This window comes from Mus pahari, chromosome 13 (genome assembly GCF_900095145.1).
Source record: "Mus pahari chromosome 13, PAHARI_EIJ_v1.1, whole genome shotgun sequence".
Lineage (NCBI taxonomy): Eukaryota > Metazoa > Chordata > Mammalia > Rodentia > Muridae > Mus > Mus pahari.
Genome location: NC_034602.1, coordinates 2,014,858 through 2,039,711, shown reverse-complemented (window position 1 = coordinate 2,039,711; position 24,854 = coordinate 2,014,858). Strand labels below are relative to the sequence as shown.

General features: G+C 38.9%; 1 protein-coding gene across 2 annotated transcripts in view; it reads left to right on the top strand.

The window, feature by feature from the left end:
- Positions 1 to 24,854, top strand: part of Efemp1 (EGF containing fibulin extracellular matrix protein 1) — a 71,729-nt gene that overhangs the window by 5,770 nt on the left and 41,105 nt on the right. For both annotated transcript variants that reach the window (XM_021210557.1, XM_029545174.1), the window contains exons 3-4: positions 10,576 to 10,624; positions 10,763 to 11,149. In XM_021210557.1, coding sequence (XP_021066216.1) covers positions 10,576 to 10,624; positions 10,763 to 11,149 — 436 coding nt within the window. The remainder of the gene's footprint in view (positions 1 to 10,575; positions 10,625 to 10,762; positions 11,150 to 24,854) is intronic.

Genomic DNA, 24,854 nt, shown 5'->3' with positions numbered 1-24,854 from the left:
CATAGAGTTTCTTTTGGAAGGTTTAAAATAAATTTGAGCCTATTTCAAATTAGGTTACTTTTATCTTTATTAAAGACAGTGAAAATATTTGAGATTTTTAAAGATGTGAACTTTGTCCAGCTTGGGTAGGGGGACTGAGTAAGCACTTACATCAAAAACATAATCGAAGTAAGGGCCCGATATAATCTTAATCTATACCCTTAGTGCTAGGACTGTTCCAGCTAAGCTTCAAGTATCTTCTACATAAAATAGAATAAGAAGTGTGACCCTTTCTTCCTGGTGGGGTGGGAGTGTTCTTTTGACTAATTACATCATCTGAATGTCCTTGCTTCCCACACTTTGCAGACTTACTGTGAAAACTCACACTTTTGGTGGTGGTTGCTTAATTATGCAATTAGAGGACTGAGGGCCATAGCTAAAGTGAAAATTGTATAAAGGGTTCAATTAGTAAATAGACCTAATTGTCTGTCTATCAGAATAAGTTTTATGATTAGTATGTAACTTGGTAGAAATATCTCAATATGAGTAATCTTTTGCAACAGAAACTTCCCTAATGTTAAGATAGTGAGTACCTGGCAACTGAAAGTTTCACTCTAAAGGAAAACATATTTACCATTTAGAGAAATCGAATCACAGCTTTTAAGTAACTCAATAAAATAATAAAATAAAATGTGGGGCAGTGAGATTGTTCAATGGATAAAGGTGCTTGCTGCTATGTCTGAAAACCTGAGTTCAATCCCAGGTCCCACATGGTAAAAGAGAAAACTGAGTCCCAAAGGTTGTCCTCTGACCTCCATACATGAATCGTGGTACATTGAAGCCCAGACACGTAAAAAAACTAATTAAATAAATCCCTAATCTAGAAAATCAATATGTAAGGAAGCAGGCAGCAAGGGAGTCATTAAACATTTGCTATGCAAGTGTAAAGACAACAGTTTGGATCCCCTCATAAGTGCTGGGCAAATATGGCAGTCTATCTGTAATTCTACCCTTGGAATGATCAGGAATTTCCCCAGAGCAAGCAAGCTAATCAGACTACACAGATCAGAGAGTAATGGGTTTGACTGAGAGATTTTGCCTTACTAAATATGGTAGAAACATTAGATGATCCCTGGCATCAACATCAGGCCCACACATGCAACACCTACATCCACCTACACATGTGTAGCCTAAGATACATGCATGATGCATACCACACATGTGAAAATAGAATGAAAAATAGCAAATGCGCAAAGAAAATGTATTGCTGTAATTAGAGAGAGAGAGAGAGAGAGAGAGAGAGAGAGAGAGAGAGAGAGAGAGAGAGAGAACTAATTATTGATTTTATTTCCTTCCATGCTTGGAATCTTGGCCATAATTAAGGTTTTTTAATTAATTTATTTTTTACACTCCATATTTTATCCCCCTCATCCACCCTCCAATCTTACACATCCCATACCTCCTCCCTAGCCCCTGTCTCCATGTGGATGTCCCCACTCCCCACCCCACCTGAACTCTAAACTCCCAGGGGCCTCCAGTCTCTTGAGGGATAGGTGCATCATCTCTAATTGAACACAGACTCTACTGTATGTGTGTTGGGGACCTCATATCAGGTGGTGTATGCTGTTTGTTTGGTGGTCCAGTGTTTGAGACATCTCAGGAGTCCAGGTTAATTGAGACTGCTGGTCTTCCTACAGGATCACCCTTCTCCTCAGCTTCTTTCAGCCTTCCCTAATTCAACAACTAGGGCCAGCTGCTTCAGTCCATTGGTTGGGTGCAGATATCTACATCTGACTCTTTCAGCTGCTTGTTGGGCCTTTTGGAAGGCAGTCATGCTAGGTCCCTGTTTGTAAGCACACCACAGCATCAGTAATAGTGTCAGGACTGGGGCTTCCCCCTGAGCTGGATCTCAGTTTGGCTCTACCTCTTCTTCCTCAAGTTCTTCTCTATTTTTGTTCCTGCAGTTTTTTTTTTTTTTTTTTTTTTTTTTTGCTTTTTGGTTTTTCTTTTAGAAAGAAACAATTCTGGGTAAGAGTTTTTGACTGTGAGGTGGCAACCCCATACCTCACTTGATGCCCTGTATTCCTGCTAGAGGTGGGCTCTGTAAGTTCCCTCTCCCTACTGTCGGACATTTCATCTAAGGTCCCTCCCCTTGAGTGCTGAACATCTCTCACCTCCCAGGTCTCTGGTGCATTCTGGAGGGTCCCCCCCCCCAACTTCCTATTTGCCTGTTTCCATTCTTTCTGCTGGCTGTCAGGATTTCAGTCCTTTTCCCTCACCCAATACCAGATCAGGTTCCCCGTCTTACCCCAGTTCCTGCTTTGTTCACTTTTCCTCCCAGGTCCCTCCCTCCCCACTTGTGATTGTTTTCTTCTCTCTCACAAGTGGGACCAAGGTGAGTCTTTTGAGTTCTGTGGACTGTATCCTAGGTACTCTGTATTCTTTTTGGGCTAATATCCACTTATTAGTGAGTACATACCATGCATGTCCTTTTGGGTCTGAGTTACCTCACTCAAGATGATATTTTCTAGTTTCATCCACTTGCCTGCACAATTCAGGATATCCTCATTCTTAATAACTGAGTAGTATTCCATTGTGTAAATGAACCACATTTTCTGTATCCATTCTCTGTCATGTGACATCTGGGTTTTTCCCAGCTTCTGGCTATCACAAACAAGGACACTATGAACACTGGAACACATGCCCCTGTCGCATGATGGTGCATCTTTTGAGAACATTCCCAAAAGTGATATTGCTGGGTCTACAAGTAGATCTATTTCCAATTTTCTAAGGAACCTCCTGATTGATTTCCAGAGGGGTTGGACCAGTTTGCAATCCCATCAGCAATGGAGGAGTTTTCCTCTTTCTCCACATCCTCACCAACATGTGTTGTCAACTGAGGTTTTAGGCTTAGCCATTCTAAATGGTGTAAGGTGGGATCTCAGGGTCATTTTGATTTGCATTCCTCTGATCACTGAGGACTTTGAACATTTCCTTACATGCTTCTTAGCCATTCGAGATTCCTCTGTTGTGAATTCTGTTTAGTTCTATAACCCATTTTTTGATTGGGTTGCTTAGATTTTTGGTGGTTAGCTACTTGAGCTCTTTATATATGTTAGATATTAGTCCTCTATCGGATGTGATGTTAGTGAAGATTTTTTTCCAATCTGTAGGTTGCCGATTTGTCTTATTGACTATGTCCTTTGCCTTAGAGAAATTTTCCAGTTTCATGAGGTCCCATTTAGCAATTGTTGATCTTAGAGCATGAGTCATTGGAGTTCTGTTTAGGAAAGTTCCCCCTGTGCCAATGAGTTCAAGGCTCTTTCCCACGTTCTCTTCTTAGATTCAGTGTATCTGATTTTATGTTGAGGTCCTTGATCCACTTGGACTTGAGCTTTGTAAAAGGTGACAAATATGGATCTAGTTCATTCTTCAACCTACATACAGCCAGTTAGACCAGCACCATTTATTGAAGATGCTTTCTTTTTTCCACTGTATATTTTTGGCAACTTTGTCAAAGATCAAGTGACTGTTAAGTGTGTGGTTTTATTTCTGGGTCTACAATTCTGTTCCATTGATCAATGTGTCTGTCTCTGTACCAATACAATGCAGTTTTTATCACTATTGCTCTGTAGTAAAGCTTGAGGTCAGGGATGGTGATACTCCCAGCTGTTCTTTTATTGTTAAGAATTGTTTTCACTATTCTGGGTTTTTAACTTTCCAAATGAATTTGAGAATTGTTCTTTCCATGTCTTTGAAGAATGGTGTTGGGATTTTGATAGTGATTGCATTGAATCTATAGATTGCCCTTGGTAGGATGGCCATTTTTATTATGTTTATTCTGCCAATCCATGAGCATGGGAGATCTCTCCATTTTCTGAGATCTTCTTCAATTTCTTTCTTTAGAGACTTGAAGATACTGTCATACAGGTCTTTCACTTGTTTGGTTAGAGTTACCCCAAGATATTTTATATTATTTGTGGCTATTGTGAAGGGAATTGTTTCCCTATTTTATTTCTCAGTCTGTTTATCCTTTATATAAAGGAAGGCTACTGGTTTATTTGAGTTAATATCTAGTCACTTTGCTGAAGTTGTTTATCAGCTGGAGAAGTTCTCTGGTAAAATTTTTGGGGTTGCTTATGTATACTATCATATCATCTGCAAATAGTGATACCTTTATTTCTTCTTTACCAATTTGTATCCCCTTGATCTCCTTTTGCTGTTTTATTTTTCTAGCTAACACTTCAAGTATTATATTGAATAGTTATGGGGAGAGTGGGAATCCTTGTCTTGTCCCTGATTTCAGTGGGATTGCTTAAAGTATGTCTCCATTTAATTTGATATTGGATGTTGGTTGGCAGTAAATTGCTTTTATTATGTTTAGGTATGGGCCTTGAATTCCTGAACCCACCAATACTTTTAAAATGAAGGGGTGTTATATTTTGTCAAATGCTTTTTCCTGAATCTAAGGAGATGATCATGTAATCTTTTTCTTTGAATTTGTTTATATAGTGGATTATGTTAATGGATTTTCATATATTAAACCAACCTTGCATCCCTAGGATGAAGCCTACTTAATCATAGTGAACGGTGGTTATGATGTGTTCTTGCATTCTGTTTGAAAGAATTTTATTGAGTATTTTTGCATCGATATTCATAAGCAAGATTTGTCTGAAGTTCTCTTTTTTTAGTTAGGTCCTTGTGTAGTTTAGGTATCAGAGTAATTGTGGCTTCATAGATCAAGTTAGGTAGTGTTCCTTCTGTTTCCATTTTATGAAATATTTTTGAGGAAAATTGGTATCAGGTCTTCTTTGAAGGTCTGGTAGAATTCTGCATTAAATTCACCTGGCCCTGTTTTTTTGTTGTTGTGTTGTGTTTTGTTTTGTTTTGTTTTGTTCTTTGATTGTGAGGTTTTTAATAACTTCTTCTATTTCCTTGTGCGATACGGGCCTGATTAGATAGTTTACCTGATCTTGATTTAACTTTGGTATGTGGCATATGTCTAGAAAACCATCCATTTCATTTACATTTTCTAGTTTTGTTGAGTATATGCTTTTATAGTAGGATCTGATGATCTTTTTTGAATGTCCTCCATTTCTGTTGTTATGTCTCCCTTTTCATTTCTGATTTTATTAATTTGGATACTGCCTCTGGACTCTTTAGTTAGTTTGGCTAGGGGTTTATCTATCCTGTTGATTCTCTTGAAGAACCAGCTTTTGGTTTTGCTAATTCTTTCTATTGTTTTCTTTGTTTCTATTTGGTTGATTTCAGCCCTGAGTTTGACTATTTCCTGCCTTCTACTCCTCTTGGGTGAGATTGTTTCTTTTTGTTCTAGAGCTCTCAGGTGTGCTGTTAAGTTGTTAGTGTAAGATCTTGCCAGTTTCTTTACCAGGGCACTTAGTGTTATTAACTTTCCTCTTAGCACTACTTTNATTNTGTCCCATAAGTTTGGGTACGATGTGTCAACACTTTCATTAAATTCCAGGAAGTCTTTAATTTCTTTCTTTATTTCTTCCCTGACCAAGTCATCATGGAGTAAAGAGTTGTTCAGTTTCCATGTATATGTGGGCTTTCTGTAGTTTTTGCTGCTATTGAAGACCAGCCTTAGGCCATGGTTATCTAAGAGGATGCATGGTATTATTTCAATCTTCTTGTATCTGTTGAGGGTTGCTTTGTGACTAATTATATAGTCAGTTTTGGAGAAGGTACCATGAAGTGCTGAGAACAAGGTGTATTATTTTGTCTTAGGGTGAAATGTTCTGTAGATATCTGTTAATCCATTTGGTTCATAACCTCTCTTAGTTTCACTGTGTCTCTGTCTAGTTTCTGTTTCAATACCTGCCCATTGGTGAGAGTGGGGTGGTGAAATCTCCCACTATTATTGTGCGGGGTTCAATCTGTGTTTTGAGCTTTAGTAATGTTTCTTTTATGAATGTGGGTGTTCTTGCTTTTGAGACATAGATGTTCTGAATTGAGACTTTCTCTTGGTGGATTTTCCCCTTGATGAATATGAAGTGCCCTTCTTCATCATGCTTGATAACTTTTGGTTGAAAGTCTATTTTATTGGAAATTAGGATGGCAACTCTGCTTGTTTCCTGGGACCATTTGCTTGGAAGACCTTTTTCCATCCTTTTACTCTGAGATAGTGCCTGTCTTTGTTATTGAGGTGTGTTTCTTGTATGAAGCAAAATGCCGGATCTTGTTTGCATATCCAGTCTATTAGCGTATGTCTTTTTATAGGTGAGTTGAGTCCATTAATATTGAGAGATATTAAGGAGAGATGACTGTTGGTTCCTGATATGTTTGTTTTGTAGGTGGCTTTATGTGCTTGTGGCTCTGCTTTTGACTTTGTTGTGAGATGCTTAATATCTTGTCCTTTCATTGGTGCAGGTATCTTCCTTTTGTTGGAGTTTGCCTTCCAGGTTCCTCTATAGGGCTGGGTTGGTAGATAGATACTGTTTGAATTTGGTTTTGTCCTGGAATATTTTGTTTTCTCCATCTATGTTGATTGAGAGTTTTGCTGGGTATAGTAGCCTGGGCTGGCAATTGTGTTCTCTTAGAGTCTGCCTGACCTCTGACCAGGTTCTTCTGGCTTTCATAGTCTCTGTTGAGAAGTCTCATGTCATTCTGATGGGTCTACCTTTGTATGTTACTTGGCCTTGCAGCTTTTAATATTCTTTCTTTGCTCTGTGCATTTAGTGTTTTGATAATTATGTGATGAGAAGATTTTCTTTTCTCGTCCCATTTATTTGGTGTTCTATAGGCTTCTTGTACCTTTAGGGCCATCTCTTTTTTGGGATTGGGGAAGTTTTCTTCTATGATTTTGTTGAAGACATTTTCAGGTTCTTTGAGCTGGGAATCTTTGTTCTCCTCTATTCCAATTATTCTTAGATTTGGTCTTTTCATTATGTCCTGAATTTCCTGGATGCTTTGGGTTAGGGTTTTTTTTTTTTTTTTTTTATGTTTTGAATTTTCTTTGACAGTTCTGTAAATCTCTTCTAGGGTATATTCTACACCTGAGTTCCTCTCTTCTATATCTTGTATTCTGTTGGTAATACTTACATCTGTAATTCCTGACCTCTTTCCTAAGTTTTCCACTTCCAGGTTTGCCTTGCTTTGTGTTTTCTTTATTGTTTCTACTTCCATTTTTAGGTTTTGGATTTATTTATTCAATTACTTCACCTGTTTACCTGTGTTTTCATGTATTTCTTTCAGTGAGTTATTGATATCCTCCTTAAAGTGCTCTATTATCTTCATGAAATAGAGTTTTAGGACAGATTCCTCATTTTCAGGGGTGTTGGTGTATTCAGGGCTTGCTGTGGTGGGAGAACTGGGTTCTGATGATACCCACATATGCTTATGGTCTTGTACTTGCCTTTCACCATCTGGATATCCCTGGTATTTGTTGGTCTGGGTGACTGTATGTAGTCTGCCACTTTTGTCCCTGGGTTGCTTCAGGTCTCCTGGTAGGCCTGCGGCCCTTGCTGTATCAGACCGCCTGTGGGGCCTTCCAACTGGGGGCTCTTCGCAGGGGCAGAGAATCTGCTGATCTGTTGATCTAGCTGCAGTAGATTTCCTGGGAGGTCTTCAGTCTGTTGGGTCTTCAGTGGAGCAGTCAAGCTGTTGTCCAACTGCCCTGAATGCAGCAGGTCCTCTAGGATGGATCGGGAAATGGTGTCTTCATGGGAACAGACCAACTAGAAGTCTGCCCCAGCAGAAAGGACAGGGCAGAAGGGGTAGAAGGGACTAAAGGGGAATGGTATTTGAGAGGATGCGGGTTTTGGTGGGTGATGGGTGCCGAGTCCACCAAGGTCCCAGCAGCAGCTCCAGCATTTGGGGTGAAGAGTGGTTCTTACCAACTGTTCTGATTGCAGTGGGAACTCTAGAATGGATCAGGGTGTGGAGTCTACAAAGGTCCAGACCAAGTAGGGGTCTGCCCCAGCAGAAATGGCCTGCCAGAATGTGTGGAAGAGACAGAAAGACCATAATTAAGCTTTAACTACATTATAAGCATCTTTTATAAATTTTCCATATAAAGTCTTTTTTGTCTAAAGGCATTTACCCATTTTTTTTAACTTTCATTACCAACTACACATTTTATGTACATAGCCTTTGTATCTCTTTTTTAATCTAACAGCTTTTTAGGTCTAATTTTTAATAAAATCTCAAAAGCAATTATCTCTTAAATGAAAACAGAATTTGAAACAGAAAACATGTATGTTGTAATCTGAATATCTAATTGTCATAAGTACAGGTAGCATGGTGGTCACTGTAAGCACATGGTGAAGGAGAAATTACATTTATTATGTAACCAAGCACAGGCAGGTGTCATTCATAAATGCCCCTGTATGTCTTTGAGGAAAAACCTCCAAATCTTAAAATGTTTGTAAACATATATACACATAATCACTGGTGCACATGCACACACCTTAAAGCCAGGTATGCAGCACTTAGTTACAACAACTATGGGTCCTATTTAATTTTTCCTTGGAATATAAAATATCAGATAAAGATAATTTATACACATGTGACACATGAACACAAGCAAAACCCATCTGTAACATATAAATAAAATGTCAACACACTGAAGTTACATGGTTGCATTTAACCACAGAGAGGGGAAGAACATAGAGTGAAGTTCTATGACTGAGCAGACTGCTGCAGAACATGCCTGTGGCTGTGACCTGCAGGAGAACAAAGGGGAGTGGACAGGATCCAGACCTGAGTCTCGGGTTTATAGTTCCTGGAGATTGGAAGGAAAAAGGAAGGTGGTGAAGAGAATCTAGAGAGCACGAACAAAGTTTAGGAGCCTGCTGATTTAACAGGAATTGTCAAGTTGCCAGGGAACCAGCAGCAGCTGGTTCTGCCCAATTTCAGAGCAACTCTAGAGGGAAATCCTGCTGGGCTCCCCACATGGAGAGGAGAGGCCATGAGGTGAGTGTTCATATAGGAAGCAGAAGGAAGTAAGAAAAGATGTGCTGAGCAGCTCTCAGAGCAGAGGACATGGCAGCAGAGACCTGCCTGGAGTATCAGAATGGAGGAGGGGGCAAAGGAAGAGAATCTGGTGGCACCATTATAGGAAAGACGGGCACTAATCTGACATGATCAGAGCAGGGAGTCTGGCTAGATAGGAGGCAGATCTGTTATCTCTCATAGAAAAAAGTTGCCACTCCCACCCAACCAGGAAAAGAGGTTTTGAGAGTGGACTTTTAGCAAAATGATTTGGAAAGAAGTGTGGATTGTTAGAGAGAAAGGAAGTTCCTAAAGTAGACAAAGGATCAGATAAGCCCCTAACCACTTACCACTGCACTATGTGAAGTCACCTGACTCTAGAATTTTGAAATAAATATTTCTCCATTAAGAGGTGCTTAGAAAGTTTATCATGTTCAATGGACACCAACTTCCTAGTGACCCTTCAACTTCCTTCTGGAGGTACAATACATGTCTTAAGGAGTAAAAGCAAAGCAGAAAATAAATATCTATAAACTCAGATAGTTTAGGATCACAGAGTCTCATATAAACTCAGGGAACATCTGACCCAGAACCAGAGTTTTAGAACAAAGTCAACAGACAGACAGAACCCCTGGAGAACCCAAACCCCTCTCCAGTGGAGAATAGAGAGGGTTGGGATGGAGAAATTGTGGCAACCATAGAGAAATCCTCAAAGGACAATCTGTTTCAGTGGTACCCTCTTATGCGTCGCAGCACTGCTATAAATGTTCTAATGTTTGGGGTTCAAAGAGAGATACTGAGATAATTATTAGTAGGAGAGACATTATCAGGCAGACATAACATGGACAAGGTTCTAAGATTTCAGGCCCTAGAGCATAAGCAGCATTTTGGGGCTCTCAGGAGAGCTCATACCCACATGGTAGAATGAGGATGATCCCTTTAGATATGTTTTAGAGAACGGATAAAGTTTCCAGGCCAAGCAGTTGATGAGTAGTGCACAGTATATTCAAGCTGTCACTGTATCTCTCATTCCTACAAGGCAATGTGAGAGGAAGGAGCACTGCATTACGTTTTGGGAAAGATATGTGAGACCTAGAGGATATGGAGAACATTTAGTTAATTTGTATCTATCATGTGGGTATATCCTAGTAACCCCTGACATGTTGGACTCCATTAGCCTGAAGCTGGCGAGAGGAGCAGCTACAAGCAGGCAAGACCTGAGTGAGCAGCAGTGGGCTGCACCCCAATGCTCTGATGTTCAGGAAGATCTAGAGAGATGCAAGAACTCAGGGTGGGAGGAAATAGGGAATCCAGCTGTACTTTCTTCAGTATTTGTTTTATGTAAAATTTATAGTAGTAAATGGGGGACATAAAAACGATCAATCAGAAACAATGGGGAGACCAGTCTCCAAAAACCACTCCAAAAAGGTGGTGATGGACACACCAAAGTTTCAGAGCTGTGGGAAGAAGATAAGGGAGCTCTGAGCTTTTAAGACAGACTTGTCTCAAAGGGGAGAGTGGGGAACTGACAACCCCTCTCATTTCCCTAGCAGCAGCCAGCAGAATAAAGCTCTTATGATAGATTAGCCTTTTAGGGAAGCTGCTCATTGTCTCCTGGTTCCATGTTTGATGTTTTCTTTTTAGCAATGCACCGATGGATATGAATGGGACCCCATAAGACAGCAGTGTAAAGGTAAGTTTGCTACTAAAACTTCCTATCCAAGAGCAGCCCCCTGTGTCCATCTCACATGGTCCTCTTCCTATCCCATGAGTCCTATACCACACTCCACCCTCTGAGAAAACTGCTGACTTATTTTATTACTGATCACAGATATTGATGAATGTGAGATTGTCCCAGATGCTTGCAAAGGTGGAATGAAATGTGTCAACCATTATGGAGGATATCTCTGCCTTCCTAAAACAGCCCAAATTATTGTCAATAATGAACATCCTCAGCAAGAGACACCAGCTGCAGAAGCTTCGTCAGGTGCCACCACTGGGACTGTAGCTGCCAGGAGCATGGCAACCAGTGGTGTGGTGCCTGGGGGTGGCTTCATGGCCAGTGCTGCTGCAGTTGCTGGCCCTGAAGTTCAAACTGGCCGAAATAACTTTGTCATCCGAAGGAACCCAGCTGACCCTCAGCGCATCCCTTCCAACCCTTCCCACCGGATCCAGTGTGCAGCAGGCTATGAACAGAGTGAGCATAATGTGTGCCAAGGTGAGCATGGCTTGTACTGATCCTCCTGGTGAGGGTGTAATAGTTAGCATTTATCAAAGGCTTCCCATGCAAAGCATGATGCTAAGTGTTTTGTCTGCTGTAGCATATTTCACCATTGCAATAATTCTAAAAAGTGCATACTTTGGATGTCATTATTATTTTACAAATGAGGAAGCTATGCATCAGAAAATTCATCAGTGGTTCCCAACATCAGGTGCTCTATTTATAATCAATCAGGAGCCTTTCAAAGGTTCTCAGGGTCCAAGCCACACCATAGCACAATTAAATAACACGCAGAGGATGAATTCCAGACATCAATGTTTCTTAAAGCTCCCAGTGTGGTTTCAGTATCCAGCCAAGTTTGAAAACCAGAGAGCATACAGGTGTTAAGGACGGAGCTGGCTTTTACCCCAGAGCAGGGGGTGCTAGAGGTATGGCTGTCAGCAGAGGGGTTGGGTGGTTTGCTTGGAACTTGAACGTGTGCTTTTGGCCCACTCTGTAAATGTCCCCTCTTGGTTTCTCAAGCTTCTTTGTTGTTGGAGTTGCCATTAACTTAATTTCATTACTTAAGAATAAAGAAAATCAGGTCTGACTTCTCTTCACTTTGAAGAGCAGCTCTGTGTTCACATGGCTGTTTCTTTTAAACATCTCATTTCAGCACATTTTAATTCTATCACTTGCACCACGGCTGGTCTGCCTGCTTTTCTGTTTATTTTTACAGAGTACACATAACTGTGTATTCTAGAAACAGCTGAAGACTTATGTGAGCAGAGCAGCGTAATAAGAATCTTGGCCTTTGAAGATGTGAGATATTAGTTAACTGGACTGTGCTAAGAGATTGTTTGCTTTTTTTTTTTTTTTTTTTTTTCTTGACAAATCCTCTAAGAACTGCTGGTGTGGTGATTCTTTTGAGAAAGGGTTTAAGAGATCCCATACGTTTTTAACATTGCTAGGGACTAAGTTGGTAGACCCCGCAGAAAGGGAATCACCATACACACTGAGCAGTGGGCAGGGCCTAGGAGCTCTGCTTTTCTGCCTGATCATGAATGAGGTCCTCATACTTCAAGGGTGAGTGCCACCAAGCATTAGATGGGCATTTCTCTGTTCTCCAGTGCTTTTATCTATCATCAGTATAGAGATGGGAGCTTTTAAATTGCATCTAAGTGAAGTGAGAAAACCAGCCATGCTCTGTTTTTTATTTAATATTCTGTGGGCAACTTTTAAGTCACCCCACATAAAGAGCTAACACATGCTGTGATGGTATCACCTTTCAGGGGATCATCGGAGCAGCATCTGTTATGCATTACTGTCATGAGTCAGGATTCCAGTATTGATGATGAATGCACTCTCATCTGCTTGATATTCTTTTCCGTTGACAAGGAAGTAAACTAATGAGGTTATATGAGAATTATATGTATTTGGATGAATACTGGTGAAAAATACCTTCAGTTTTTTCACATAATTTAGTGAGATTGTTTACAATCATTTAGTAGAGCTATTTAAATAGTTTGCTTAAGGTTTGATGGTCTTTTTTCTGAAATAAAAAATATTTTATGAAGTTATTTAGATTTTTACATTTTCAATTATTATTAGCTTTTCGAGTATTGAATACTTTAATAATACTTGAAGAAAAAGAAATAGATTAAGAATGTGTTACTTACTTAGTCCATGACTCATCAATGGCACCTCTGACTGAATTCAAGAACAATGCCTAAAACTGAATGAAGAGGCTCTGGAATAAAATATATTTAAGACACATATTGGGTGTATAAGAAATATGCTATGAATACTGACAATGAAATACTATTAAATTTTCCTTTAAGAGACTCATTGCCTGTAGTCCTGTGTCTAGGGATGGGACCCCATGAAACCTCCATGCTTCAATATTAACATGCCCACTGATATTGCCATGTTCCAGTCTTGTTTAGGTGGCCATTTTTTGGAGAGACTGTGTCACAACAGATAACCTGGTGTTCTGGTTTTAACAATCTTTTCACTATATGTACAGCTGAAACTGTAGGAGATGTGTAATAGATGTGTCCACCAGAGATGGGCTCACCACAATCTGTTGATCTCTGCAATGTGTCCAGTTGTGTTTTTCTGTGATGATCTCTATTTGCTATAAAGAAAGACTTCTATGGTGAGGGGAGATAGCTACATTTACCTGTGGATGTAAGGGTTATTTTGAATGTAGAAAGGAATTGTGCTGGTCTAACAAAATAGTGGTAGTTAATTCTTTTCTAATACCCATGATATCACTAGCCCTGGAAAGTTGACTAGGTTTATAGTTTTGACATAATTTTCCTCCTGTTGAGTGGGCCTTAAGTCCAATTAAACAGGTTACTACCAACATTCAAGTGCCACATATTGTGCCTTATGGACATCTTTCTGGGCTTATCATTGGCATGGCTCATAGGTGTTACATCTGGGTAGGACTGTTGAATTACTTTCTTTTCTTTGAAACTTACACAGTATTTTCTGGCACTATGGACGCTAGAACACAGGAAAGAGGCTTTAATGTCAGCTCAAGCTCTAATCATATGGCTTGTGGTTTCTAAGTAATTGTGTGTGTCTTCAACAATAGGGACCACCCTCAACCGCTGAGAGGCAACCCATGACTACATTAATAATCTATATGTTTTGGGAGTCACTTGGACTACATTAAAAAGGAGGATTTTCATGCCCTGTACTGAAATTTTTGTTAGCTTGTGATTCTTATCAGGAGCACTGTAGCCTGAGTGCTTTATCTTCCTTTAAGACACATACTCACACACACACACACACACACACACACACACACACACACACACACACAGAGAGAGAGAGAGAAAGAGACAGAGAGAGACAGAGAGAGACAGAGACAGAGACAGAGAGACAGAGAGAGACAGAGAGATGCACATATATGTATTTCATATCATTTTATGTAAATATAAAACAACAAGCTTCCTTGTTGCTTCTTCAAACAACCTTGGTATTATTTGTCCTTCGTCCCTTCTTCTGCTCTGACCTCTCCAGCTAGAGCTCCACCCACATCTTTCCATTTTCCATTTTATATCACCTGTATCCTACTATCCCCTATCAAGTCCCAGCACCCACCTTACACCAGACCCCACACCCCACACTCCCATCACCTATGGTCTCTGTGGCTACTCCAGGTTCTGTATTCACATCTGAGAATTTGGAGCTTAGAATCACAGAGGAGTAAGAACATGCTACAGCATCTTTATGGGTGTAGATTACCTTATTCCAAATAAGTAAGTAATGTGAGAAATACTAAGATAATTTCTTCTAGTCTGCCTACTTAACCTGAAAATTTTGTGATTTCCTTTTTGAATCTATTGAATGACATTCAGGTTGTTTTTATTTCCTGGATATTGGAGGTATGCCCCCTTTATTCATTGTCCAGTTCAGAGTGAGCAAACCTCAGATCATAGACAAACCATCAACAAAAACAGACGTAGCAGCTTGTATTTATCTATGTGCATATGCATATACCCTATACACGTACAATAAAAATGAGAAAAATTTGAGAGCAGTGGCAGGTAATGGGAGGGTTTCAAGGAACTGTGACTTGGAGGGTATGGAGGGAGGAGAGGAGGAAATATGAAATAATACTACTCCAGTTTAAAACATTTTTTTAAAATCCACAGGAACAGACATATTTAATTAATGAAAAGGAAAAGGGTTTTAAAATTATTAGCCATATAGGTAGGGCATAATTTCACAGTATTGTAACAAATATGTTACATACTCCTTGTCTAATTGGAAGCTATGTATTTTAGTAGTCATTTACCTATTTTTTCAGGTCACTGGATGAAATTTTATCTTATGTTTATGAAATTAATTATAATACCAAAAGATATAAGTTATTTTTTTCACATATTAAAATACCATAATTCTTAGTTCTCTGGGGATTTTTAAAATTACAAATTAAAGTTATTATGCAAATTGCTCATGGAAAACATGAATACTTAACTATTTATTTATGTACACACAGACTATTGCACCTAAACTGTTCTGAATAATTTGCAATTTCTAAAATTTGTGCTTGGAGTCTGTAGCATGGAAAACAGGGTGACATGTTTTTAATGACTTAAGGCTTTAGTCGGACTTCTTCCCACCCTCTGACTTTGCAAAGTGCCCATAAATGTGGATTTACTTAATTGCTGATAAAATGGGTTATTTCATATGATAACAACAGAATAATCTGTCTAGGGATCTGACTAACATAAGTCAAGTCACACTTGTGCCCGTTTATTATTGAGCTAATCAAATATGTAGCCCCACTCCTTCTAATTGCCTGCAGATGGATGATATTCTCATTCCAGGCCAGCAGCACAAAATCATGTTTTATAACCAGTGTGAAAGTGTGGGGACCTCTCCTTAAAACAATAATGTGCTCCAAGGACCTATATTCCTGACATCATTATGCCGTTTGAGGATTCCTCTGTTTTAATAAACTCCTCTACCCTCTTTTAAACGCTGCCTAAGTGTGTCCACTAAGCCAAACACATTTACCATGGCTGGCTAGATTAAGACAAATGAAAGCTTATACATGAGTCATCATTGTACAAAATTATTTTTTCCACATATGTTTTACAAGAGGTATACTTCATCACATAATCCAAAACTGAGAACTAGCAAGAGCTACAGTCTCTCCTTTGTTTTAGTCTTAAACCGAGTTTTCAGCTGGACAATGCCAGTGACAGACATTTTCTACCCATTGAACTACCATCGAGGTTTTTTTGTAAATATGTCTTACTTCTTTCTACATGTTTTTGTTTTGTACAAAATAGATTTTTGCACAATTTTATTTGGAAATATGATACAACCTCCAAAGGTCAAGTTTTGTGTGTTGATTATTTAAAGTAATTCTTGACAAAGGATGATTCAATAGGGTAGGTGCAGAGAGCTGTTAGTGGCTGCCATTATCCTTTGCAGATATTAAATTACGTGGTCATTTCAGTGCTACATATCTGAAGTTCATGTAATATCATCTACCTGAGATACTACAGAAATTCATCTAGAAAAGCAAGTTGGGTGGATAGGAGACACATTAGGACCCACTGACGGCTCAGCTCTAGTCTTTTACATTGTTATACAGTCTCGATATGATCTTCCTCAAAGAAAATGGAATAAAGCCACAAATTAATTTTTCTATCTTATAGAATTTTCTGAGTACTAGTTTTGTAAAGGCAAAACTATTCTGAAATGGGGATAGGGGAAAAGTAAAAATTTCCCAGTTTAAAGGATTTTTTTTGTTTAATTTAACTTTCAAAAATAGAACATTTTACATGACTTGTAATTAAGATATCATTAACTTGGTCATCTTTCACAGGGACAACTACTAATTAATAAAAAGAACAAGTCTACTAAGGATGAAAGATCATTGGATAAAGGCATTTGTCACCAACTCTTAACAACTTGAGTTTGATCCCCCCAGGTCCCTAATTGTGAATGGAAAAAGCTGACTCCCAAAAGTTGCCCTCTGATCTCAACATACAGACCATGTCATACCCATATGTGCATATGTGCACACACATACACACACACACACACACACACAATAAATCATTGTTATGATTTTTATTATTAATTGTCACAGAAGTAAGTAATACATTGAAAAAACCTGTCCTCTTTACACGCTCCATCCTGTCACCTGCTCAAGCTGACCAATCAGACTCCACCCCCTGGTTGACCTTCTGCTATACCTGGCACATTCATAGCTAAAATACTGCTTTGAAAAGGAAAAAAATATTGCATGTACTTATTTAAAAAACCTTGAATTAATATGTTCAGCTTCTTGCTAGAGAAATATTTCTTTTATTTCTTTCATTTTAAGTGGGTGTGAATTCATATCGAAAAGAATACTTACATATTATTGAATAATCAGGTACCTCAGCCCACATGCATTGCTCTTCACAATCAGCTTTTGAGTATTACCCTTTGTTAATCTGACTGCCATTAAGGCTTCTGGATGCTTAGCTTTTGTTGTGTATGGGTGTACAGTTCAATGAAGAGCTTTGATATAACAAAACAGATACTTTGAGAAAGGAAGACTATAATTGTGTAAATTACATTAACCTAAAAACAATACAAGCAGAAAGAAAGATGGGCATTGTTGATTACCTTTGAGTATCTGAAATTTCTCCAAAGCCATCTTTCTAGGTAGGACTGAAATGTATAGGGAAAATGTGACTAATTTTTAAATAATGGATGCACTGCATTAGAGATGGTTGATTTCCTCCTAAAAATAATACATCTTATTATTTACTTTTCAAAACACTGTGGACATTGAGTTTCTAGTGACTATAAGGTCATTTTAATATGCATTTTGAAGATTATATATATGTAGCTGGTTCAAGAAATGCCCTTAAATTTTCTTCATAATAACAACTAGAGTAAAAGGATAGAAGAGATAAGATTGTCCTCCTGCTTGAGAAAACTGCTACCAAACTCCTTACTCCAGTGCTTTTAAAACCATGACCAGAAGTACCAAGCACTTTTGAACATCTCTTAGAAATGCAGACTTCTGGGTTCCACACCTATGCAAGCAGAAAACTTTGGAAGTAGTCCCAAACCTATGCTGTAATAATCCTGTGTTTTTGATACCTGTTCAAATCTGAAAACAGATGCCCTAGCTTAATCTTAGCTTTAAGAAGCTGTACGGGCCATATAAATCAGAAGGCATCAGGATAGTCATGGGATATGGGTAGTAGTAAAGAGAAAGCATAAATCACGCATGCTATGCAGGTCTGATCATACTATATTTTCCTTCTCCCACTGATGTCACTAGCACAGGATCACACAGCCATATGCGTCTGCTGGGACTGTATCGCTAAACCAAGGATGTGATAATGCACAATCTCAAAGAAAGGGGGTAAACAGGAGAGCCTTTCATCTCTCCATAAAACCTGGGAAGATAAAAATCTCCACACTGCCCAAGTGAAACTGTAGTTGTGCTCTGTGATGACTGGCCCTCAGAGAGACCCACATTTTCTGTATGGATCCCCCTTAAGCTCATGACAGACTTGTATGAAGGAAGCACTGTGGTTTGGAAGTTCAGCCCATACTGAACTACAGCTTTTGCTCCAAAACCTCTTTCAGCTACCAAAGCAATGGGGAATCTCCCCAGGAGCAGAGATGCAGAGCACCACCCCACTCTGTTCATACTTTGTGAGTCATCAGATATTTGAAAAGTACATCTGTGTCTTCTTTTCAGTATAAACTTGATCAAAGATGTGCTTCCCATCACAGGAGAAGATTCTTGTTAGGACTAGTTAACACTTAATCTGTGGAATGAATTCCCCTCTCTGCAGAACAAAACAGCAGATTAGGGTAGAGTTGCAAGCCAGGGTAATTTCAGGAATGTGCAATGGTACTGGCTTATGATTTCTTTGTCCAATAGAAAACCCCAACCAATATTCTCTGAAATCACTAAGATTTTTAAGAATTGCCTCAGTATTTGTTGAGTTACTGGCATGATTTGATTCTTTGAAACCAAAGAGTAAACAAAATTCATTCCAAATGTGTTTGATTTTGCACGAAATGTACAAATAAGTTATTCATGCCACATCTGAAATTCATTAGCACACTGTTTTTTCCAGAAGGTAACTGCAAATTGTACACTCAAAACCAAAACTGATCAAGAAAACTGCATGCAAACATTGGCAGAAGAAAACACCGTCATTACAAGAAGTTAGAACAATTGCAGGTTTGTAGCTCAGCCCTAATTGATACGTAAACATTTAGGGAAATCAAAGTGAAGAAATACAAGAACGGAAGGCTAAGCATCAGGAAGTTTGTGACAGCTTGGAATTCTTACTTCATCTGAACAGAGATTAAAGGATAGAAAGACAGCAGATCAAAAACTGGGTACTAAATGTGTGTGTGTGTGTGTGTGTGTGTGAGAGAGAGAGAGAGAGAGAGAGAGAGAGAGAGAGAGAGAGAGAGAGAGAGAGAGAGAGATCATTTAAATTGAAAAACGTTAGCTACTCTTCAAATAGTTGTACATCCCTGTTAGTGTGCTAAGTGGGCAGTATTTTAATGATATTGTTCAAGTATGATGCAAAACTCTTCAGCTAGCATTTAACAAACTCTATTGAGCCTGAGAGGCACCTTCTGTCATCATTTGATAAAGTCAAAAAAGATAAAAACAATTTCAATACAGTCTAATGAGAAAAGGAAAGATCATAGTATAATACTTAGAGAACTCAGCATAACTGACCCATGATTTGACAAATAACCCCCAGAGCTCGTGTCTCTAGCTGCATATGTAGCAGAAGATAGCCTAGTCGGCCATTACTGTCTTGCAAACTTTATATTCCATTGTACAGGGGAACGCCAGGGCCAAGAAGTGGGAGTGGGTGGGTAGGGGAGCAGGGCAGGGGAGGGGAGGGTATAGGCGAATTTCGGGATAGCATTTGAAATGTAAATGAAGAAAATATCTAATAAAAATTTGAAAAAAAAGAGATGTAGAAGTTTGATGCCTCAAAAAAACCCCAAAAACTCAAAACAATAAAACAGACAACAGTTTAGACAAGCCATGCATGAAACATCACAAGTACCTGATAAATTGTTAAAAGTCAAATAAAACGAGTATGTGACAGAGGCAGGCTCACAATTGGCTAAAACACGTATCAGAACAAAAAAGAAAATATGCCTCAAAAATATGGTCAAAGATACAAGTTCCTTCTTGGGATAGAACATTTGATAGAGATTTTTGGGGGAAAAGTTGGGAGAAGCTGGAAATTAAGATCCAAAACTCAGAAGAAGTGACCATCCTATAACCAAGCATAATATGACGAGCACTTTGTACCGGTCACTTTGCCTCAGAAACGCATCACAAGCAGTATCTTCTGATAAGAATAGGGACACTGTAATAAGGGACAAAAGCCAGATCAGAAAGAGCCCCTGTTATACAGCACATACCCACGACTGGCTCCCTCCAGTAACTCTCCCCAACAAACTGCTGATAACTACTGAACACTGATAAACACCTTCCTGGGCCATTTTATTTAATATCAGAAGGACACTAAAGTTCTTTGTCTGCTTACATAATGTAGCAGTTTTTAATCTTAGAGCTCAATTATCCTTGAGAACGAGCCACTGAGTATTATGTGTGTAAGACATGTGTTCCAGCCAGAAGTGCTACAAACTTGCAGAGTGACCCCAAAGTAGTTATTTAAAGAGATCATTCCATTTTTAATGAAGTGCATCTTGGGTACTCTGTCCTATTTAAATTTTTTACTGGGAAAAAAGTATCCATAAAACTTATTCTTTGCAATCCTAAATTATGATATTTTTAAAAACACTGATATCTAAACAGGTTGATTTTATTCCTAGAGGGGGAAAAGTTGGAAATACTGAAATTATTTTCTCACAAGCCTTTTATATAGAGTGACTTCAGTTCTGTATTAGATAAATCCTTCCTCAGAAATCTGACCATAATGAAAACTTAGGTTGATGAAATTTTAATATTCATGGTATTTAAAATAAAATAATCATAAGGCCAGAATTTTTATGTAATACATTATTACATTTACTTAATATGTGGGTACATGTGTATGCCACAGCAAATGTGTGAAGGTCAAAGGCAGCTTTCAGTTCTCTCCTCCTACCATGTAGGTCTTAGGGTTTGAACTTGGGTTGTCAGACTTGGAGGCAAGTGCCTTTATTCACTGAATCACTCCCCCGCACCATTATCTAATTTTTCATTTAAAAACTACGTAGAGATGTAGATGAAGCCCAGACCATTGAGTAAGTTAGTGCACCTACTGAGGCATTTCCCCAGATGTGCTTTCATATTATTATTTTACTCATTAATTCAATGTGTATATGTGTTCTGTATGCATGTACATCTATGTACTGCATGCATGCCTGGTGTCTTTGGAGTCCAGAAGAGAGAATCAAATACTCTGGGACTGGAGTTAAAAGATGGTTGTGAAGCACAGTGTGGTGCTGGGAACTGAACCTTGTCCTTTGGAAGAGCAGAAAGTGCTCATCCAAATTGCTGAGCCATCAATTCAAACCCTGTGTTTTATATTTTAATTGGCAAGTAATAAATCTATATATTTTGAGGTCACAGTATGATTTTTAATAGGTGTGTTCATTATGGAATAATCAAATCAAGCTAAGCAATGTATCCATTACTTTCCATACATTTTTATGGTATGAATAGCTAAAATCTTTTTCTGTCTTATATGTTCAAAATATACAATAATTTACTAACCAGAGTTATCAATGTGTGGGAGAGATCACAAAAGTTCACTCTTCTTTTTTTTTATTTAACAATTTTTTATTAGATATTTTCTTCATTTATATTTCAAATGCTATTCTGAAAGTTCCCTATTCCCTCCCCGGCCCTGCTCCCCAACCCACCCACTCCCACTTTTTGGCCATGGCATTCCCTATACTGAGGCATATAAAGTTTGCAAGACCAAGGAACCTCTCTTCCCAATGATCCCAATGATGGCTGACTAAGCCATCTTCTGCTACATATGCAGCTAGAGACATGAGGTCTGGGGGTACTGGCTAGTTCATATTGTTGTTCCTCCTATAGGGTTGAAGACCCCTTCAGCTCCTTGGGTACTTTCTCTAGCTCCTCCATTGGGGGATCTGTGTTCCATCCAATAGATGATTGTGAGCATCCACTTATGTATTTGCCAGGCACTGGCAGAGCCTCATAAGAGACAGGCAGATCAGGGTCCTGTCAGCAAAATCTTGCTGGCATATGCAATAGTGTCTGTGTTTGGTGGCTGATTATGGGATGGATCCCCAGGTGGGGCAGTCTCTGGATAGCCCATCCTTCCATCTCAGCTACAAACTTTGTCTCTGTAATTCCTAACATGGGTATTTTGTTCCCTATTCTAAGGAGGAATGAAGTATCCACACTTTGGCCTTCCTTCTTCTTGAGTTTCATGTGTTTTGCAAATTGTATTTTGGGGTATTATAAGTTTCTGGACTAATATCCACTTATCAGTGAGTGAATATCATGTGAGTTCTTTTGTGATTGGGTTACCTCACTCAGAATGATATCCTCCAGATCCATCCATTTGCCTAAGAATTTCATAAGTTCACTGTTTTTATTAGCTGAGTAGTACTCCATTGTGTAAATGTACCACATTTTCTGTATTCATTCTTCTGTTGAAGGATATCTGGGATCTTTCCAGCTTCTGGCTATTATAAATAAGTCAGCTATGAACATAGTGGAGCATGTGTCCTTATTACAAGTTGGACCATCTTCTGGGTATATGCCCAGGAGAAATATTGCTGGATCTTCCAGTAGTACTCTGTTCAATTTTCTGAGGAACCACCATACTGATATCCAGAGTGGTTGTACAAGCTTTCAATCCCACCAGCAATGGAGGAATGTTCCTCTTTCTCCACATCCTCGCAAGCATCTGCTGTCACNTGAAGTTTTGATCTTAGCCATTCTGACTGGTGTGAGGTAGAATCTCANGNTTGTTTTTATTTGCATTTTCCTGATGATTAAGGATATTGAACATTTTTTCAGGTGCTTCTCAGCCATTTGGTATTCCTCAGTTGAGAATTCTTTGTAAAGGTCACTCTTCTAGCTAAAAACTATCTTTTTGCTAGCATTTTCTCACTCTTTCCCTTCCTCATCCTGGCCTCTAATAACCACATTCTTTCTTTTCTAAGTTTGGATTTCTTCAGGGTCCACATACATGAGATTCTGTAGTCTTTCTGTAAGGCTCACAGATATTCATAAATTATCTGATATTCTAAAGAAACTCAAAAGTCTTGATTAATGGTGAAGGCTGAAGGGTGAGGCATGAAGGGTGAAGGGTGGTGAAATAAGAGAAAGGAAGAAGAGGCAACAACAATTTGTCTCGTGTTGGACAGTTCCATGCTTCAGGCTAGAGGTTTTCCTCTGCTCTTAGAATCCAGGAAAATCACTCATGCAAGTGTAGATGAGTTAAGAAGATCACTTCTGATCTAAGAGGCAGAGGAGTGAGGACTTAATTGCTGGGGAGACAAGGAAAAAGTCAGGGTCTCAGGACCTGTAGAAGAACCTTTTTATCTTGGGAGTTGAGACCTGGCTTATACTTGCACAACTGTCAAAGTAAAGGTGAAGTAAAGAGTGGAACTATAGGCTGCAATAAAAAAAGGGGAAAAAGTTTCACACATGCCCAGCTTACAGAAGAATCATGACAGAAGTTGGACCTGCCTTTGTACATATAGTTAAGTTTAAAAGACTTCAAGGGCTTTAGTGAAGTAAGTTGTCACTCTTTGTAGCTGAGTGTGCAGTCAATGATCTAACCCTATTCCATGGAGGGAAGCCATGGAACACAATCAAAGATGAAAAATATCTCCAGAAATCCGAGTCAGTGTCCACTCTAGAGACCATGTCTTTGCAACCCAGATTCCGGAATAACTTTTACTGATGCAATTAAATGTCACCATGTTTCATACTTTGAGACCTAAAGAGATACTGCTGCATAAAACTGGTTTCTCTCCTTTTTTAAAATTTATCCGGAGTACTTTGTCATAATAGAATATTCCAGTAGCCGTTAAACAATGGCTAAGAAACTTCCCTATTTTGGACAAATATGACCTTTCTTGCTTGAAGCTAGTATATTCTAGGAATTTGTGCTTACACATATGCATCATGCAGACACCTCCACCAGCACACGTCTCCATGCATGCACAGAACATGCACTTGGTGTTATCTGCAGTAGCAATGCACCCAGATTAGACTAATCAGAGACAGGCTGCAGTCCCAGCTCTCATGATCGCTGTCAGTGCCTCTCATTGTGTCATGAGAGAACACAGCCCCTTGGAGAGCTACTACACTATTTGTTCAACAAATAACTTATTTAAACTCTTTATCTAGACAGGGTCAACAAAACAGAAATGAGGCCAATAAGACAGAACCCCTGATTTTGTCATCACAACACACTTCTGAAGCATTAAGATCTTATATTACTTAGAAAAACCTTTAGCAAAGAAAAAAATTTTTGAGAAACCATGAAGTATATTAGAAAATAATATCTTGACTGGGAGTAGTATTAAATCTCCAAATCCTTGTATTCTTCAGATACAGCCAGAAAGAAGCTCTGAAGGAAGTCCCACTCAACAAACAAGGCAGAAAATTCTAGTCATTCACATTGAATTTAACTTCACAGTATATAAACTGTGATCCTTTTTGGTAAAATAGGTCATGACCCATTGTATCATAATAGCCCTAATCCAGGGAAAAAGCCTGAGAAAGAGTCCTCCCACAGAGGCTGCTAAAGATACAACTTTGTTTTGAACTTCAGTTGTATAGTCTCTCAGCCTACACCCACTTTAACCTATACCCCCAAGAAGCTAAATGAAAAATGGGAATTTAATTGTGGTGCAATTTAAGATGCTACTGACAGTCCTGAAAAACAAGCAAACAAGCAACAAAAGCAAACAAGAAAGATTATTTGGTGAACAGCTCATTCAAACATGGAAGCTAAATAGAAAAATCTTTGTAAAGTAGAACTCAACTCTAAATCAACTTTTTTTTCCTTTTTTCTATTATTATTATTTTCTTTATTTACATTTCAAATGTTATCCCGAAAGTTCCCTATACCCACCCCCCCCGCCCCTGCTTCCTACCCGCCTACTCCCACTACTTGGCCCTGGCCTTCCCCTGTGCTGGGTCATATAAAGTTTGCAAGACCAAGGGGCCTCTCTTCCCAATGATGGCCGATTA